The sequence below is a fragment of the Plectropomus leopardus genome, chromosome 9 (assembly GCF_008729295.1).
Source record: "Plectropomus leopardus isolate mb chromosome 9, YSFRI_Pleo_2.0, whole genome shotgun sequence".
Lineage (NCBI taxonomy): Eukaryota > Metazoa > Chordata > Actinopteri > Perciformes > Serranidae > Plectropomus > Plectropomus leopardus.
The window spans coordinates 34,214,451-34,235,021 of record NC_056471.1 but is presented as its reverse complement, the minus strand read 5'-3'; the positions used below and the strand labels follow the sequence as shown (position 1 = coordinate 34,235,021).

The window sequence follows — 20,571 nt, the reverse complement described above, 5'->3', positions numbered from 1 at the left end:
ACATGTTTCATAATAACAAAAAGTTATTCAAAAAAAGGAAATATTGATAGGATTGTCTGAATTTCCTTTAAACTTCAAGCGAACTTTTTTATTTTTTATTTTATTTCTTTCAGAAACATTGGGACAAAGCAACAAGCAACTTAACAAAACCTGGCCCAAAAATGAACAAGAATTTAGTATAAAATTTAAATAAAATTACCTGAAAATAAGCAAAAAATAAATTTAAATTTAAATTATATTTAAAAAAACACACAAAAAGACCTAAAGGACTGCTGGAAAAGAAGTATTTATTTTATAATTTTTAAAAAATATTTTCTGTAAAATGATTTTGAATATAAATTTATTATAATTAAATTAAGGTTTGTCAGCATTTTCCCTATTTTTGGCAGGTAATTGTGTAATAATCTTCCCCTCCTTTTTAAGTCTAATTTTTGGGTGAATTTCTTGTCAATGCTGCAAATTTTTTGCCAGTAGTGGGACATTTCTAGCCAGGCTTCTTATTTCCTTTTCCCTATGTTTTCGAAAGAAATCAAACTAATTTGCAGCTAATTTTTACCCAAGGTTTCAAAGGGTCAGATACTTGTGAAAGGCGTCTGAACGCAGCACAAGAAAACTGATTGATCCTGGTTTCAGAGAGTTAATTGAGGATGAAAACATGAGAGAATGAGAGCAGATAAATACATTGCATGTTTGAGTCAGTATGTCATTTTTTAGGAAAATTCTCCATAGTTTGTCTTTACAAAGAGAAGTGAGCAAACTCAGCCCTCTGACGAAGCCTCGTTCATTTTAAATTCACCCGCTGAGCTCCACCAGCAGCTTTAAACCAAAAACATCCAACAGCTTTATTTATGTGGTCGTTTGAGTTTCTAAATCCCCAGTTTTAGGATCTGGTCTTAAGTCCTGCCGACGGCGGCGGCTCAGGTGCTGCGTGCGAAGCGCTGCTTTCCATTTTTAATGTTGTTCATGCTGAGCGTTTATTTTCTGACGCCGCGTGCTCTGTCTCCAAACCGCAGGCCTACATCCGAGTGCTGGACATGAACGAGCATCGGCCCGTCTTCCTGAAGCCGCTGTACGAGGTGAGAATCCACAAAGACCCCAAAAATTTTCATTTCTGTGTCAGAGGAGACTTATTACAGCAGTAAAACACCCAGAAGGACATTCTTCACAGATAATTACAGAGACGCACCAGCTGTGAAAGCAGCGTCTGTCTGAAAGGCCTTAAATGGGTTTTAATACAACAAAACTTTCTAAGATAACATCAAAGACTTTACAATATTTGCAAACTTTCTTGCCATGTCTGAAAAAAAAGAATACGTCAAGAAACGAGACAAAAATGTCTCCTGCTGGATTAACTGTAAACTTTAGAGCAACATGAGGCTTGTCATTTGTGGATGCAGATGTTGGATTAACTATAAGTTTTTTTGGGGAGTCGGTGGCTCAGTGGATTGAGCAGGGCGCCACATGTACAGAGGCACCTGCGCCAGAGTCCTCGCTCCTGCCGTCGCAGGTTCAACTCCCGCCTCGGCCCATTGCTGCATGTTGCCCTCTCTCTTCCCCCTTCACACTTTCTCTCTGTCCTATTCAATAAAGGCAAATCAATCCAAAAAATATCTTAAAAAAACAAACATAGCTTTTAGTTTGGTTTAATCACGCTTTCTAACTTTTAAGAATTACAGTTTCAACAGGAACACATGCATAATGCATTTAGTTCTGTTTGAAAAACAACCACAAAGAGACACAAAATGATTAGAGGAGATACAAAACACCCACAAAGAGACACAGTGAACACAAAAGTGAGCAAAAATCGCCATAAAGAAAGACAAACCAAACCAAATAGGATACAAAATTACCTCAGAGACCCAAACCACTACAAAAGCACACAAAATGACCTCAACAACACACAAAACAGCCTCAAAAAGACACAAAATGACCTCAACAACACACAAAACAGCCTCAAAAAGACACAAAATGACCTCAACAACACACAAAACAGCCTCAAAGAGACACAAAATGACCTCAGTAAGACAGAAAACAGCCTCAAAGAGACACAAAATGAAAACTAAAACAGGCAATACAACCACAAAGAAACACAAAGGGAACCAAATCAGACACAAAATTACCTCGGAGCGACGCAGTGGCGTCTCTGCTCTCACTGCATATTAACTCTCAGCAGAAAACTCTGAATTTGTCATTTTGACTATTTTCCACCTGATGAGGTCATTTTGACCATATTTGGCATATGGAGGAAATACATGCTATTTCCACTAGGTGACCTGTCACAGTCAATGTAGCTGCTGATCACTGACATATCCCAGACTGTCAGCAGCTACAATAACAAAAATCTACTTTGCAAAGTTTGCATATAGTATATTGAAAATAATACATTTTTTGTGGGGGTTTTCCATTTAAAAACATAGTGGCATCAGGACAAAAACCTGGCATTTCAAGGGTAAAAATTAAAAAAAAAATGAATATTTGACTAAAATAACCAATCTGCTCCTTGTGCTCTACTTTGTGCTCAGATTATTCGCCGTTTAAGTAGCAAAAGTGAAGCTGGAGAAGTCCTGAATGCACTTTAGACGACGAGCTGCAGATATTTTGAAAAAAGGCTCTTTGTGTTAACACAAACAGAACACATTTTATTTAACTTTAGACTCACATTGAGCGTTATTAACCCGCTCTGCAGGCCTTCTTTTCTGTAATTATCAGCACATCCAAACACAGTCCAGAGCTTCACTGTTGTCCTCTAATTACAGTCATCATCACCGCCTCCTCTGCTCCTCAAATTGTCCCTCTGACAGTGTTTTCCTGTCCTCAAAATGTTTTCTCTTCTTCAGACCGCCTTTATGAATAAAAATTGTGTCCAAATTGAAAAGTCCAGTATTTCAGTTTTCCGGTAGTTGTGTTTGTTTTTCATTTCCTCCCCCGTCTGTCTGTCTCTGTGTGATTAAGGTGAGGGTTCCTGAGGACACGTCTCCGTGGAAGGACATTCTGCAGATCAGCGCGCAGGACGCCGACACCAACAGCAAGCTGGTGTTCTCCGTCCACAGCAGCCTGCACCCGGACAGCACCAAGTTCTTCCACCTGGACCCCAAGAGCGGCGTCCTGGTGATGACGGAGCGGCTCGACTACGAGACCATCTCCACTCACACGCTCATCGTCATGGTAACAAAGACACGTAGAAAAGATTCTTATGAAGATGTCGGCTGCCATTAACACTCAAACTGAGCCAATTGAAATTGCTAAAAATAATCCGAGAAAGGTACAATGCAACGATGCAGTGTTTTAGTAACGTTTTCAACTAAAACAGTTTTGTTTTAGTTCCCAGAACGTTCTTCTTAAAGTTCGGGTAACGTTTTCCACAAACATTAAAAAATGTTGAAAATGTTTTACATTACATTTTCATTCAATAATCTGTAATCTCAGTCCTCAATAACATGTTCTGAATGTTGCTTTGAAAACGTTCTCCCTTTGTTCTCATGTAACATTGTGGGAACTTTTTACAAAGCAACATTCTCTGATCTGTCACCTCTCACTTCACCAAAACGTCCTCAGTGTTGCAGTTCAAACGTGACATCTCAGTCAGCGTTTAACCTTAACAGAACATTATTTGAAATGATAAACATCCTTAAAACATTCTTTGAACGTTAGATTAAAATGTTTTTATTAAAACGTTATTGTAACATGTAGGTAACGTTAGCCAGTGTCTTCTCGTCCTCAGGTGCGTGACCAGGAGATCCCGGTGAAGAGGAACTTTGTGAAGGTGGTGGTTCACGTGGAGGACTGTAACGACCACTCGCCGGCGTTCCTCAGCCCTCGGTACGAGGCCACGCTCTCCAACATGGCCCCCACGGGCTCCGAGGTCGTCCGAGTCAAAGCTCTGGACAAAGACATGGGCAGCAACGCCGACATCAGCTACTCTCTGAACTCCGGTGAGCAGCTTTTTCATCTTTCATTCATGTTTGAGCCTCGCTCTGCTTTACATTCATGCGGTTCATCATCATCACACCTGGGAGCTGCCACCGTTTTCTAACGCCGACCGCCGGGAGCTGCCCCGCGCAGCCCAGCCTTCACATGTCGACTGCTTAATGCAGAGAGTTCAAGGGCACGGCGCCGCCGCCTGAGGGAGGAACGTGTTCCTCAATCACCTTCCCAGCCGCGATTCTCTGTCTGAGATTAGAATTTAAAGCTCCTGCTCTCTCTCGCTCCGCCTCTGGTCTTTATCGTTTCGCCGGCTCTGTGTTTGCACATTAACGCTCAAACATCTTGACCTTCTGAGAGATTTGTGGAGCTCCGCGGCGAGCGTTCTCTCGCAGCGGTGTGGGATTTATCGGGACGGCTGCTGATCATATATGATCAAAGCAGGAGGGAGTGATCCCGGCTGCTGCAGTGAGGCACATGATGCTGCTCAGAGTGTTTTATACACCAACACTGCCCCCGAACCAACCTTTAACCCTTTTACTCTCACAACTCCACAGAACTAGTTCATTAAGCTCAAGTTAATTATTATTTTTAAACCAAACATGGTACAGCTCACAGTAAAATGTATTTTTTTTCTTTTGTCTTGTGTGGTTTTCTTTTAGAAAGTATTGTAAAATCTAACATAGTTCTTCCTGCATGTTGTTATAGTGTTTGTTCGCTCTAACGTCACGTATTGTTGTGAGGGATTTGAGAGATTCTGGTTTTGAGGATCAGGACTCTGGCTGGGTGTGTTGTGCTGTTTAAGCAAATCGTTGCTCTCATCTCTACGCAGGAAGAAATTCTTAATTTTATCTTTTCATGTTATTTTGTGTGGGGTTTTCTCACATCTTCAGCAGCTGTTAACCCTGAACCCAAAGCTTTAAATAAAATGAATGAATGAATATAATTAGATTTTTGTTACACCAAAAGAAATTATATATTTATTAATAATTTTATATTTTAACGCTTTTTTGTTCATTTGTTTTGTGTGTTTTTTCTTTTACTTTTTTGTGCTAATTTTTAAATAATATTCCTGTTTATCTTTTTATTTATTTTTATTAATTTTATTATTATTATTATTATAATTTTTTTTTGGAAAGAAATAAAGCCAATTTTCTCCGGTTTCTAAGGGTTAAAGTCTACCGCATAAGATAAAAAAAAACTCTAAGATTGACAGCATTTTAAATCATTTGTCTAACACGTCCTTTTATTTTCTCCCTGCAGGAAACATTGACAACATCTTCTCCATCGACCCGGCGCTGGGCTCCATCACCGTGTCCAAACCTCTGGACCTGCAGCCTCAGGACCAGTTCCACCTGACGGTGAAGGCCACGGATCAGGGCTTCCCTCAGCGCAGCGACCTCTGCTCCGTCCACGTCCACGTACACATCTCCGACCAAACCCCGCCCGCCTTCCCCTCGGACGAATACCTGGCTGAGATCAGCGAATCGAGCGCTCTGGGAACGCCGGTGGTCACCATCTCAGCCTCAAGCCCCGCCGCAGTGCATTATGGGATAGAAAGCGGGAACCTTAACGAGACGTTTCACATCAACCCGTACACCGGGCTGATTTCACTGCAGAAACATGTGGATTTTGAGGATTGTGCGTCATACAAGCTCAAAGTGACAGCGTCCACTACAGCCGGAGCCTCATCCAGGACGGTCGTTTACATCTATGTGGTCGACGAGAACGACAACGCTCCGGTTTTCCAGCAGCGGGAGTACCTGGGACAGATAAGCGAGGCGGCTCACATCAACAGCATGGTGATGGGAGAGAGACATACGCCTCTGGTCGTTCAGGCGTCGGACGCAGACAAAGATTCAAACTCTCTGCTGGTGTTTGAGATCCTGGAAGCGGACGCTCTGAACGTCTTCAGGATCGACTCGAGCATGGGCACCATCTCTCTGATCGCGCCCGTTGACTTTGAGTCCAGGGCCGAGTATCACTTCAGCGTGCAGGCGAAAGACTCCGGGGAGCCGTCGCTGTACGCAGCAGAGCCCGCCAAGGTCACCGTCCGCGTTCTGGACCTGAACGACTGCCCGCCACAATTCAGCGCCCCCGTGTACGAGCCATCCATCATCTCGCCGGCTGTCACAGATACAGAGGTCGTGCGCGTCACGGCCCATGACGCCGACTCTGCGGTTTCATACAGCATCACTGAGGGGAATCTGCACAACGCCTTTTCAATCCACCCCGACACCGGAGTCATCACCGTGAGCAACGTGTCTGAATTTCGTCCGTTTTACCAGCTGGTTGTCAGAGCCTCTGACGGCCTCTACAAAGACTCCGCCACTGTCAAAGTAAACGTAACAAACCTCACAGCCAGCGGTCTCAGATTTGGGCACAAAACGTACACGGCGAGCGTCTCAGAAAACCTAAAGACGGTGAAAACTTTACTGGCGCTCAAAGCTGTGGGCTGTTATCTAAACGAGCCTGTTTTATTCTCCATTTTGAATCCAGCGGGGAAGTTTGTCATCTCCGAGACGTCGGGCGTTCTTGAAACGACCGGTTTTCCTTTCGACCGAGAGGAGCGGGACGTTTATGACATCATAGTGAAGGTAGAAGACATGAGAACACCGGCACGGACGGCCACCGCCCAGGTCAAAGTTTTTGTAGATGACGTCAACGACAATGCGCCGCAGTTTCTGAACTTGCCTTTTTCAATGATGATCTCTGAAACCACCGAACCAGGAGACGTTTTATACCAGGCGACCGCCGTCGACAGAGATTTAGGAGAGAACGGATCCATCATGTACTCACTGGATGATGACTACGACCTCTTCAGGATAGATCCGGATGTTGGCGATGTCTCCCTTCAGCGGCCGCTCGACTTCGAAGCTCTCAATAAGTACGTGTTGACAGTTTTGGCGACAGATGACGGCGAGCCCGGTCACAGCACATCTGCACAGCTCAGCATCCAAGTGAGGAATCAAACTAACCCAATTTTCCAGACGCTTCTGTATCCGTTGAAAGTTCCTGAAAACGTCCCACCGTTCACGACCATCCTGCACGTACAGGCGAGGAATCCAGAGGGGTATCGACTCATCTACAACCTGGAGGAGGAAAACGCCACGCAGCACTTTCACATTGATTTCAAAACTGGCGTGCTGACCGTCACAAACCCGCTCGACTACGAGAGTCAAACCATGCACATCTTGACGGTCCGAGCATCTGATTCTGTGACCGGAGCATTCTCGGAGGCTTCCATTGAAATCGAAATCGAGGATGTGAACGATAACGTGCCCGTTTTCTCAAAACTAACGTACACTGCGGACGTTGTCGAGGAGCTTCCAGTAGGCACCTCTGTGATACAGATCTCCGCCTCCGATAGAGACTCCGGCAGAAATAAAGATCTCACCTTCCAGATTGTAAAAACGGAAAATAACGAGACTGATTTTTTCGAGATCGACGCTCACAGCGGGCTGATCATCACGAAACGGGTGCTCGACCATGAAAGCATCAAACACTTTAATTTGAGAGTCAGAGCGACCGATAACGGCACCGTCCCTCTCAGCAGCGAAGCCCACGTCTTCCTAAATGTCACTGACGTCAACGACAACCCTCCGGACTTTGTCACCTCCCAGTACGACGCCACGCTGGATGAAATGGCGAAGTGCGGCCACATCGTCATCAAAATCCAAGCTTCAGATCCGGACACCGGCGACCTGAACAACCTCAAGTACAAAATCCTCTCAGGGAACGAAGGTCGCTACTTCAACATCAACGAGTCTTCAGGAATCATCTCGTTTTCGAACGTCTGTAAGAGGAACCTGGACCCGTACTACAACCTGACGGTGGCGGTTTCAGACGGCGTGTTTCAGAAATCGGCTCCGGTCAACATCGACATGATCAACAGCAACAGGCACAACCCGCACTTCAAACAGAGCATATATGAAGCAGAGCTGGCGGAGAACGCCGAGGCAGGAACTCGGGTGATCCGATTGGCGGCCATCGACCCTGACGACGGACCATACGGTAGCGTCGACTACACCATCATCAACAAACTCGCTGATGAGAAGTTCGCCATCGACGCTGACGGGCAGATTGTTACAACACAACCTTTGGACAGAGAGAACCCCGAACAGAGGGTCATAGCGATCAAAGTGATGGCGAAAGACGGCGGCGGGAAAGTGGCGTTCTGCACAGTGAAGATTATCCTCACGGACGAGAACGACAACGTGCCGCAGTTCAAAGCGTCGGAGTACCAAGTGTCGATCCAGTCGACTGTGAATAAAGGCTCCCCGGTGATTCAGATCATGGCGTACGACGCAGACGACGGCAAAAACGCGGACGTCACTTACACCGTGGACGAAGCCGAACAGGTGACCGAAGACATCATCGAGATTAACCCTTTCACCGGCATTGTCAGCGTCAAAGAGAGTCTCGTCGGCATGGAGAACAAGATCTTCAACTTCAAGGTCAAAGCTCGCGACGGCAGCCTCCCCTTCTACAACTCCACCGTCCCCGTTCAGCTCAAAGTGGTTCCTCCCGAGGTTCCTCTGCCCAAGTTCTCCGAGCCGCTCTACACCTTCTCCGCTGCCGAGGACGTCCCCGTCGGGACGGAGGTGGGCTCGGTGCGAGCGGACTCGGACATGCCTCTGATCTACAGCCTGGTGAACGGGAACACGGTGGAGAGCAACAGAGACAAAGTGTTCAGTCTGGACAAAGAGAGCGGGACGCTGCTGCTGCAGAAAAGCATCGACCACGAGAAGACCAAGTGGTACCAGATCGACGTGATCGCTCAGGGGAGCCACAACGGAACCGATGTGGCCTCGCTGGTGTCGGTCAGCATCCAGGTCCAGGACGTGAATGACAACCAGCCCGTGTTTGACGCAAACCCGTACAGGGCCTTCCTGGCTGAGAACATGCCGGCTGGAACCACCGTGATCCAGGTGAGAACAAGACCGTTTTTATCATTTTATCTTTACAGCCAGCTGAGAGTCACTGCGGACCGTATAATAAAGTCAGACTCAACATACGGCCCACGGGCTAAATCTGGCCCCCGTCAGGGTGCCAGGTGGCCCCCGACCATTACTCACAACAAATTAATTAATTAATTTTAATTTTGAACATATAAAAACAAAACACACGAATCAAAGCTAACAAACCTTACTGCCATGTGCAATGAAAAAACCAAAAAGACAGAAAAGGCCGATACATCAGTCTCATTACAACCTACAGAGCTTCTTCAATTTAAGTATCACATGTTTGAAAAGGCAGGAAGGAGTGCACACCTATTTACTCCTACCCCAATATCTACATTCATACTCTATATAAACAACTAAACAACGATTTCATATGCAACCTAAAATTGAATTGAAATGAAATGAAATGAAGTCCCACACACCCCCGATAGTGGTCCTAGCTAAGACCCTAATGTCCTAAAATCATAGAAACATCCTAAAAACCTAGAAATTTTCTGAAATCCTAGAAAAGTCCTAAAATTATAGAAATGTCCTAAAAACCCTAGAAATTTTCTGAAATCCTAGAAACCTCCTAAAATCCTAAAAATGTCCCAAAAATCATTGAACCCTTGAAAAAGTCTTGACATTCTAGAAAAGTCCTTAAGATCCTAGAAATCACTAAAATGTCCTAAAAATCCTAGAAATGTCCTAAAAACAATTGAAATGTCCTAAAATCTTAAAAACATGTGCGGGGCTGCTCTGATTGGCCCCTGGGCTCCTGTCATTTGGTAAAAGTGGCCCCCAAACAAAGCAGGCTGAGTCTCCCTGTTTTAGATGTAAAAAACTCGAACCCGAATATCTAGAATCTGACTTAAACTTTTTGTGACTCCCAGTGAGACATCAAACAGCTCATCTCCCAAAATGTCTCCATGTTTCCTTTAAATGTTCCCATTAAAAACACAGACTGACTTTGACCCTTCAGGTGACCGCCAACGACCCGGACACCGACGCCAACGGCCTCGTGACCTACAGCCTGGAGCCTCTACCCGACGACACGGCGGCCGACATCGCCAAGATTTTCTCCATCGACGGGGAGAGCGGCTGGATCGCCACCGTGCGGGAGACGGACTGCGAGGCCACCCGGGTTTACAGGTTCAACGTGCTCGCCACGGACCACGGCGGCGACGTCAAGCTGTCCTCCAGCGTCCTGGTGGAGGTGACGGTGACTGATGAGAACGACAACCCGCCCAAGTTCTCAGACGACGTGTACCGCGGCTCGGTGGTGGAGAACAGCAGCCCCGGTGAGGTCATCGTCACCATGACGACCACGGATGCTGATGTGTCGCTGGAGAACCGCCTGGTGACGTGTTACATCACAGGTGAGTTGTGTGTGTGTGTGTGTGTGTGTGTTTGCACGCGTTCAGGAGTGTGTGAAGCCCCTGTGTGTTCAGGCGTTTGTTTAATTGTGTCACTCCCACAATTGGGGACTTAAGTTATGATACTTAAAGTAGACTTTCTTGATTATACTTGCTTATTTTTTCTTAAGTACCACCTTAAAAGCAGGACTTTCACTTGTAACAGAGTGGTATAAGTACATTTAATGAAGTGAAGGGTCTGAATACTTCTTTCACCACTGCTGAGTATCTGCGATGGTCGCTGTTTCTGTGTCATTTCACCGTCTGTCCGTCAAACTATCGGTGCGGTAACTTCGCTCTTTTTCCATCGTGCAGACGGCGACCCTCTGGGTCAGTTCGCCATCATCCAGGCGGACGAAGGCGAGTGGGGTCTGATCGTGAAGGAGGCTCTGGACCGAGAGACCAAAGACAGATACACGCTCAGAGTCACCGCCACCGACGGAAAGTACGAGGCTCCGGTCACCGTGGACGTCCACGTGCTGGACATCAACGACAACAGTCCGCTGTGTGAACAGGTGAGAGGACGTTTCACCCCGTCATCTACAGATGATATTATTGTGACTTTTAAAACCACGGTTAAATCATATTGTCTTCATTTATCATTGGAAGCTAACAGCAATGTGACCGTAAATTGGCTTGATGTCTTTGAAAGGCATTGTGAAAAGGCAATGAGCAATTTAAGAGGAGATGACCCAAAAATTAGCAAAAGAAATAAAAATAAAGAAAAAATTTTAAAAAATACAAAGAAATTACCTGAAAATTAATTTAAAAAACAAAGAAATTACCTGAAAATTAATTTAAAAAACAAAGGAAATAAATAAATAAAATTAAAAAAAGAAATTACCTGAAATTACCAGAAATTAGAAAAAACAAAACAAAGACAAATATAGTAAGAGAAAAAAAGAAATCACCTATATATTAAGTACTTAAAAAATATAAATTTCCTGTAAATTAATGTTTAATATATAATTATGATAATCATAATTTTTTTTGACATTTTCCCCTTGCTTCTTTAAAAATGATTTTCCAAATTTAATAATTTCTTGTTATTTGCAGAATGGTTCTCACCAAGAACTCATTGACTTTTTTTGTCTGAACACAGCATTAGTAAAATCACATTGCAGGTGATAAAGTTTTTTATTTTATTTCTTTGCACTTTTAATTGCACCAGTAATGTTTATTAGTGAATAAAGTCTTCATTTAAAATGAATAAAGCTCCCGTCTGCCTCATAAAGCCGTCACTGATAAAGAGCCTCGTTAGCTTCATTGGAGAGTTTTAGTGAAGAGAGTTTGAGAGTTTGTATCATAAAAACTTAACTGTCTTTAAATCATTTGTGATTAGATTTAATCAGAAGCGAATCCACACACACGCACACGCACACGCACACGCACACGCACACACACACACACACACACACACACACACACACACACACACACACCTGTGCGCAGTGTTTCAGCTCTGCAGAGTCAGCAGTCAGATGCTCTCCATTCATATTTTATTCTGCACACAAACCAAAACACGTAAAAATCCATCCTGAGAGGGACGGCTCCACACTCCAGATAATAACTTTTTAAAGTATAAAGAGAGTTTGTGTTTTCATGAGAAGTAAATATTTGGGTTTGTGAGCTGAGCTCTGTCAGAGCTCTAACTCAGAGAAAATCCTCAAGTCATTGAAACTTTCAGCTGTTGAATATTTTGCACCGTTTTTAAGACCAGCCAAGAAATAATATCTGTCTGAAAATGGATCAACGCTATTGTGACAGAGAGGACGGCGTTTTTTATTTTCCATAAGGGCTCCACAACCTTTCAATTTCACAACATGGTTTTTAATGAGTTTTTTCTCTTTAATTTCACGCTTTTATTCCTATTATTATTCTCAAATGTATTTCAATCAAGTACTTTTACTTTGCATTTTCTGTTATTATGTCTGTGAAGCACTTTGTAAACTTGTTGTTAAAGGTGGTTTATAAATAAACATTATAAACCACCTTTAACAACAAGTTTACAAAATTATCATTATTATTTATTATTATTATTATTATTATCATTATCATAAAAATAATTATTCAATATAGATTTTTAAAAAATTAACAAAAAGGATAAAAAAAGGTAATAATAATAATAACTTTTTAATGATCCTTCAGAAAATCAGTAAACAAAAAGAATTTAAAAAAAAATATTCCTGGCAGCAAAAAAAATTTAGTTAAAACATAATTTTTATAAAAGGAAATGACTTACAATCTGTAAAATTTAAAAATATCCTGTAACATTTTGCAAAATTAGTTTATGAACCTGGCTCTTAAAATTTTATAGTAATTCTGTAACATAATTTTATAAATGGAATTACAATAATTGTAATAACCCTATCTTTTTCCTTATTATTTCCTTAACATTTAAAGCCTTTTTAAAATCATGTTCTAAATCTACCATTTTTTTGCAATTCATAGAACATTCTTTACCAAGTTTCATCTTGCATTTTGTTTCTCTGTGTTTTTGAAAGAAATGACGAAGAGTTAAAGTTAACCCTTTGATGTACAGATGAGCTGCTTCATACTGAGCTGTAATAATGGATTGTGACGGGTGCAACATGTCTGAGTCACCTTCCTCTTCATCACTGCAGCCCGGCGGCCGCAGCGTCACTTTATTCATGCAGCTCTCGGCGGCTCGGCAGAGAAAAAGCAGAATGCAAATGTGGGCTTGATTATTGTTATTATCCTCCTGTTCCAGCTGGTTTACACGGAGGCGGTGATGGAAAACTCGCCCCCCAGCATGTTTGTGCTGAAGGTTACGGCTTCAGACCCAGACGTGGGAGCTAATGGCCAGATCTCGTACACGCTGCACGGCCCCGACGCAGACAAGTTCCATCTCGACCACAGGACAGGTATGAGGGCTGTTTGGGGTTAAAACGCCAGCAGTGTTTGAGCTGCTGATAGCATCGGCACTCAGAGAGGCTCTCTGCTGAACAGAGCCAACAACATTTCTACTGTCATTCTGAAGAGCGCCTCGCTGACCTCCGTCACTCCTCCGTTCTGTCACTGTTGTCTCAGAGCCACCTGATTGGCTGGAAGATAAAACGCAGTTTTCAAACAGAGAAGCTGCAGAAACCTCAACGCTGCAGCTCAACACTTGTACTACTAAGTGCACTTTTAACCCTTTGAAACCTCAGCAGATTGGTTTGATTTCTTTTTCAAAAACGAGGGGAAAAGGCAACGAGCAAATTATCAAAACATGGCTCAAAAATGAGAAAGAAATTAGTAAAAAGGTTAAAAAAAAATGCTTAGAAAAAAAGCAAAGTAAAAAAACTAAAACAAACAAGAAAATGGAAAAGCAATAACTATTTAAAAACAAATGTATTTTTTTTTTTCCTGTAACATAATTATATTATATATTAATTATAAAATTGTTGTTTGGACAATTTATTTATATGTATTTTTTTTATTTTTAATGATTTTTTTTATAATCCTCCCCCTTTTGTAAAAACTAATTTTCAGGTCATTTTCTTGTCACCTTTTACTAATTTCTTGTAATTAATAGTAATAATAATAATAGATTAAAAATTTTTTTAGCACAAAACCCACGTTACAAATTGCTTTACACAAACACAATAAAACACACACACATACACACACACACAGGAGAAGTTTTAAAAAGCAAAAATACAACACAAAAGAAAATGGAGGACAAGCAAAGTCTTTTCTGTTCATAAATGAATTGTTTTTTTTGTTATGTAATGATCCTCACTGAGCTGATGGCCCTGTTGATTTTGTTTGTGTTGTCATTAAATCATAGCAGGAAAAACCCATTCAATCTGGAAGCTGCTAATAAACGTAAAGTAGTCTGTTAAATGAAGCAGTAAAATGAAAATGTAAAGGGTTTTTTTTTTTATTGTGAGAGGAACTTATTTGGACCTGTGTGTCTCCGTGTGTCCTCAGGTGAGCTGTTCACGCTGGCCGTGTTGGATCGGGAGAAGGAGGTCGAGTACAACCTGGTGGCGAAGGCGACGGACGGCGGCGGGCGGTCGTGTCAGGCAGATATCCGGCTGATGATCCAGGACATGAACGACAACCCACCCAGCTTCTCTTCCAGCCACTACGAGGTCACCGTGTTCGACAACACCACCGTACGAACTCCCGTCGCTGTCATCTACGCCAAGGACCCCGACACGGGTAGGTCCTCAACTACACGCACTCGTACCCGAAACACACAACCAACCCAGAAAACGCAGTTCAAAACGACGCTCAGACACCTGCCACATGTATTTAAGCCTCTGAAACAAGAGCAAATTGGTCTGATAATATACTTACAGTTGTTGTCATTTTAATTTTTATTAATTATTTTATCCATAAAGTTATTTGGATTTGTTTGTTCTTTTACCTTTTGTATTTTTTAGATTTTTTTCAGTTTCAGGAGATTTTTTTGTAACTTTTAACTCCAGGTTTTAAACAGAAATGATGCCAATTTGCTCAGGTTTTAAAAAGTTGTGGAAAAAAGACTTGATTTTATACTGTGAAATAGTTTTAAACCTGTGATTAACATTTGAGGATTTTAGGGGAGGGGTGGACTGTCTGGATTTTAAATGTCATTTTCGGTGCTGTGATGCAGCAGGTTGAACACAATAGGAGCACAGAGAGCATTATAATGTGTCTGTCAGGTCCGAACACGTTGCAGCCTTTTAGTCCTGGAATCAGTGATCCTTAACTCCACTAAAGCCCAATAACACACAGGCTCTCCTTTGTGTGTGTGTGTGTGTGTGTGTGTGTGTGTGTGTGTGTGTGTGTGTGTGTGTGTGTGTGTGTTCAGTGTTTGAATGTGGTATCACTAATACCGACACAATAAGAGAGTAAGACATACCCAACAGAGTTTCGCTCTCTGAAACGCCCACCTGATACCTGTCCTCTGTGTCATCTAACGCGACCAGCTCAGAGATTTAACCCTGAGACGTTCACTCCGATTATTTCCCTAAAAAAGCATTCATAAGCGATAACATGGTGATGACACGGCAATAACATGGTGATAACATGGTGCTGACATGGCGATGACATGGTTATGACATGGCGATAGTATGCCGATGACATGGCAAAATTATAGCGATGACATGGCGATAGAAGGGCGATAGAATGGTGATAACATGGTGATGACATGGTGATAACAGTGATGACACGGCGATAACATGGCGATGATATGGTGATAACATGGCAATAACATGCCGCTGACATGGCGATAGAATTGCGATGACATGGTGATAGTATGGCGATGACAAGGCGAAATTATGGCAATGACATGGTGATAACATAGTGATAGCTTTTCCTTGTTGTCTTTGTGTTCATGATTTTCTCTGTTTTTCCTCTTTTTCTTCTCGCTGTAATTTACACGTTCTCCTCTCAGCCTCCTGTTTTTTCATCTCTCTCACACAAACTCTTTCTGTTTGTGCGTCTCAGCACAGTTTGATCTCACTGTTTGTTGTTTTTTTAATCACTTCAGTGTTTCAGCGCCCAAAAAAAACAAACACACACGCAGCAAATCTGAGCAGCTGCAAGTTTACAAATGTCCACCGCTGCGCTCGCATGTTTTATTCATGTGCTGCCTCTGACGCTCGGCTGCACTTAAGGTGTAAACAGTGAAATCCGATAAAAGTAAAGTAAAACAGACAGTTAGCTCTCACACACACACACACACACACATGCACAAAGACACACACACACACACACACACACACACAGGAGCAAACAGGACAGGTCGGCCACTCCTTCAGATGTGCAGCAGCTTGTCCTTTCTTCACACACACGACTTTCTCACAGACGATGACTAATCGTGGATGTTTTATTCATTTTTAAATAAAGGTATTGGAAACACATTATTTAAAAAAAAAAATGCACCAACGCACAAACTGCAGGTTTTACCACAGCTAGAGACAGAAACCTGGATGCTGTTGATTCATTTTCTCATGTTAACACCCCTGTTTGTGTGTTTTTTCAATCACAAACCTCATAATTTATGGTGAAATATCTACAGCGATCTGTTATGTGATGCATGTGTATCATCATCATGCTCCTCTGGACTCATTCAGCATTAAACTGTTTCACAGATAGAGTTCATACGTTCATGAAAAGCCTGTAAAAGTCATGAAATTTGAAAATAGAAATTTCCTGATTTGGTAAAAACAAATGAACCCAAAAAGTTTGCCAAAGTCACGGAAATTCGCCCCACAAATACTTGTATGACAGAGTATATAAATTTATTGAGAAAAAAATGCCTTTGCCAAAATTTTTGAAAACAAACTGAAAAAAATTGCCATTTTTTAAAAAAAGAAAACGTGCACTCTGTTGGCCTGCACGTTTGGAAGGCTTTTTTTTACATTTTTTATTTTATTTTTTAAATCAGCGCTAAAATAAATACACGATACAGCCATTTAAAGTTGTGTGGTCCTCCCATGAGCCAAAATAAAAAAAACAGGTCCCTCAGCAAGTCCTTCCCCAGTGCTTTAAGAAATATTTGACATTTTTGCACCACCCTCTCCCCTCTCATAAATAAAAAACAGTCAACAATAATAGTTAAAAAAAACACAGATCAAAATTTGCCTCAAAGTCGTGAAAAAATCCCGGAAAGTGTATCTGTGAATCTGTATGAAGCCTGCACAGAGATCACGGAGAAACAGGAGGACAGAGAGGAAATATCAGAGACATTCGACAGTTAAACCTCCGTTCCTCGTGGATTCAGGACTTGTAATTTTGGCCTTTAAGCAGAGCGCCATCTTTGGTTTAATTATTTGCGTTAAATCCTTCAGCGCGCTACAAAAACGTCTCCCCTCTGGAACTCGTCAGACCACCTGTTTGCTGAAGCTCCGTCTGAGTTAAAGCTGTTGACCTTTAATCACGACACTCCCATTAGTCTGTAATTATCCCAAAACAGCACTTCCCAAGTGTGTGAGCATGTGAAGTGTTGAAGGAGAACAGCTCGGCGCTGAGAGGTGTGAAAAGACGGAGCAGACGGACGCGATGATTGACCCGCGCACTTCGTTCTCACGTCTTCGCTTAAAAATAGTCGTAATGAGGAAAATTCTTGTCATAGTGTGAATTTTTGTGAAACCTCTGCAGTTACACAACAGTCATTTTATCTGAATGTATGTGACATATTTCATTGGATATTAAATAATAAAGTATTATTAGGATAATATTTTTTATATTTTATTATATTTCTTTATTATTTATTTGAGAAATGGAAAGAAAACAGAAATTAATTAACATAATTTTAAATATTTAATTGTGATAATACAAATTTATGTTTTCCCCCGAGATTTTGCTTTTCCCCTTGAAAACTTTCCCAAGCTTTTATTAAAAAAAATCTCTAAATCTTCTCATTTCTTGCAATTTGTGGGTCATTTCTCACAGAGTCGCTCATTACCTTTTTTGCCATATTTTTAAAAGCAATCAAACCTTTCAGACATGAGAAAAGTGATTTTTCTCCCGATGTCAAAGATGCTTGTTATCCCGTTTTTTTTAATCACAGTTATTTGGCGCGTGTATAAAAGTTTTCATCTGTTGATCGCTCAGTTGAGAGTTACATAATGTTTCCATGTTCCCCCTCGCTCTGCTTTGACTTCAGCTCTTCGCTTTTCTTCGTGGACACACCTTGTGGGGATTCAGATGTGGTTTTTTGGAGCGGTAGCAAATTCTTGGCTAATTTGTTTACCCCCTCGAAGAGAAGAATCCGGGCGTCGTGCCGCAGCTCGTCTGTCAGTGCAAACAAACAACCGCGCTCACATGACCGAACATATGACACATTAGAACAAACATCTGTCTGTCTTCCCCTCCGCAGGTATAAACTCGGAGGTCAAGTACTCCCTCCTGGCGGGCGACGGCGGATACTTCTCTGTGGAAGAGTTCTCGGGGATCCTGCGTCTGGAGCGACCTCTGACCCCGGACACCCCGCCCACCTTCGAGCTGAAGGTGAAGGCCACGGATCGCGGCCTGCCTCGTCACCTCTACTCTGTAGCCACGGTGACGGTGGACGTGGTCTCCCTGGACGACTACCAGCCTGTCTTCCTGAGCGCGGAGTACACGGCGCAGCTCCCAGAATCCTTGGCGGTCGGGTCGGAGGTGCTGAGCGTGTCGGCGCTGACCAGAGACGGCGGAGGGCCGGATCCCGTCGTGTACCGCATCGTGTCCGGCAACGAGGACGGACGCTTCCTGCTGGACTCACGGACAGGTAGGAAAAGTTTTTGTCTGTCCGTCTCCAGCTTTGTCTCCGCAAAACAAAAATAACTCAAACAAATGAAGTCGACTTTCACGAGATGCATCGCTGTGTTTCCTTAAAGCGGCGCCGCCACGATTTTAAAGGTCACTTTATTCAGCGGGGGACACAAACTTCTTCCTCATCCTGTGAAAATAATAATGTCCTCTGTGGCTCTGCAGGAGTGAACTGTCCTCTCTGTGTGTGTCTGCCACAGACACCACTGAGACTCAATTTACGGCCCGCGGGCCAAATGTGGCCGCCAAACCATTTTCCAATGCACATTGAAAACATTAAATGATTTATGAGTCCTTTTAGTCTCCATAAGCAAAAACAGCATAGAAATAGAGCTTGTTGATCAAAAAAAGAGCCAGTGGAGGATCCTCCACACCCCCGACAGAGGTCCTGGATAAGACACTAATGTCCTAAAATACTAGAAACACCCAAAAATCCTAGAAATGTTCGAAAATCTTATGAATTTCCTTAAATCTTACAAAGGTAACGAAGTCCTACAAACATCCTCAAATCTTAGGAATGTCCCAAAATCCTACAAATGTCCTAAAAACCTAGGAACATCCTAAAATCCTAGATATGCCCTAAAATCCTACAAATGTCCTGAAATCCTACAAATGTCCTAAAAACCTAGGAACATCCTAAAATCCTAGATATGCCCTAAAATTCCCAAATCCCAATATTCTCAAATCCTAGAAACGTTTACACGAAACCCTCCCGGACTAAAATCCGCTCAGACAAACCTTCCTGTCTGTTTCTCTGCTCTAAATAAAATTCAGAGTTTTGATTTGTGTCTTCTGAGTTATTGTTGTACTTTTTTGTAGTTTTGTTATTTCTGCTGAAAGTCGGAGAGTTTGGGGGCTCCTGACGGATAATAAATTAGCGTTGTGTGAGCTGATTTTTTTCGTGCTGCTCGGGCCCCTGCTCCTGGCTGTACAAACTCTCAGGCTCTGGGAGCGAGCTGCAGTCGGGGGCCCCTCGCAGCGCGGGGACCATCTCAAGGCTTCCTGCTGATTTTTAAATCATTAAAGGGCAGCCGGTCAGAGGACGAGCGCTCATTGATCACTGTCCACTGCATTACTTTTCATTTAATTTTGGGGAGAGCAGAGTTTGAAAAGTTCGAAAAGTAGAGACGTGGTGATCAGAATCTAAACGAACGCCGGCAGGAAGCGGTCTGAGATTCTCACGAGTCCAGGATCGCCGAGATCAGTCAGCTTATTACAATAATCTTATAACTGAAGATTTAAAATTATGTTACAAAGGAAAATACATATGTATTTTCTTTATTGTTTGTTTTTTTTTAACTTTTCTTTTTTTTGGCTTATTTTCAAGTTATTTTACTTTAACTTTTTAATTATTTCTGTGCCTTTTCTTGTTAAAGTGCCCATTACCTTCTTCCTTTGTTTTATTTCAGTGTTTTATTGAAACAGATAGACAATGACCCGGTCCGACCCCGTCTCACTCCGCTCACCTCTTTCATGGGTAGCAACTGTAGAAATGTACACTGAAAAAAAGGAAAATAAAATGTAATAATCCCGGAGAGAACGTTAGTAAAGGTGGTGTCAAGTGATAAGAATAAGCAGAAATAACAATAATGAGAAAAATAAATAATAAATTAAAATATAAAAATGACAAAAATTGTAAACAAAGAAATGTAATATAAAATAAAATATATATAATTATAAATAAAAATCAATACGATGAAATAAAATAATAATAATGATAATAAACTTTTATTTGGAGAGCACCTTTCATACATAAAAACAGAATAAATACAACACAGTAAAATAAAATAAAAAATAAGATAAAATACAGTACAGTATAATAAAATAAAATACAGTACAGTATAATAAAATTAAATACAATAAAATAAAAAAAATAGAATAAATAAATAAAATAACGAGGATATCAGGACTGACTTTTGAAGGCTCAGGAGAAGGATTAGTACTCACAGACTGTCCACAGACGCTCAGGCAGACACATCTTGATGTATATTTAAACTCGGGATTATTACAGAGGAGTTCGATGTATTCTTACCTTGTTTTTT

At 42.1% G+C, this 20,571-nt stretch overlaps 1 protein-coding gene across 1 annotated transcript in view; it reads left to right on the top strand.

The window, feature by feature from the left end:
* fat2 (FAT atypical cadherin 2) overlaps positions 1-20,571 on the top strand; it is a 121,304-nt gene that overhangs the window by 47,505 nt on the left and 53,228 nt on the right. Inside the window, exons 8-16 of the mRNA XM_042492869.1 lie at positions 1,014-1,076; positions 2,953-3,165; positions 3,722-3,932; positions 5,185-8,852; positions 9,847-10,243; positions 10,595-10,794; positions 13,011-13,164; positions 14,216-14,449; positions 18,099-18,488. Of these exons, the coding sequence (XP_042348803.1) occupies positions 1,014-1,076; positions 2,953-3,165; positions 3,722-3,932; positions 5,185-8,852; positions 9,847-10,243; positions 10,595-10,794; positions 13,011-13,164; positions 14,216-14,449; positions 18,099-18,488 (5,530 nt within the window). The remainder of the gene's footprint in view (positions 1-1,013; positions 1,077-2,952; positions 3,166-3,721; positions 3,933-5,184; positions 8,853-9,846; positions 10,244-10,594; positions 10,795-13,010; positions 13,165-14,215; positions 14,450-18,098; positions 18,489-20,571) is intronic.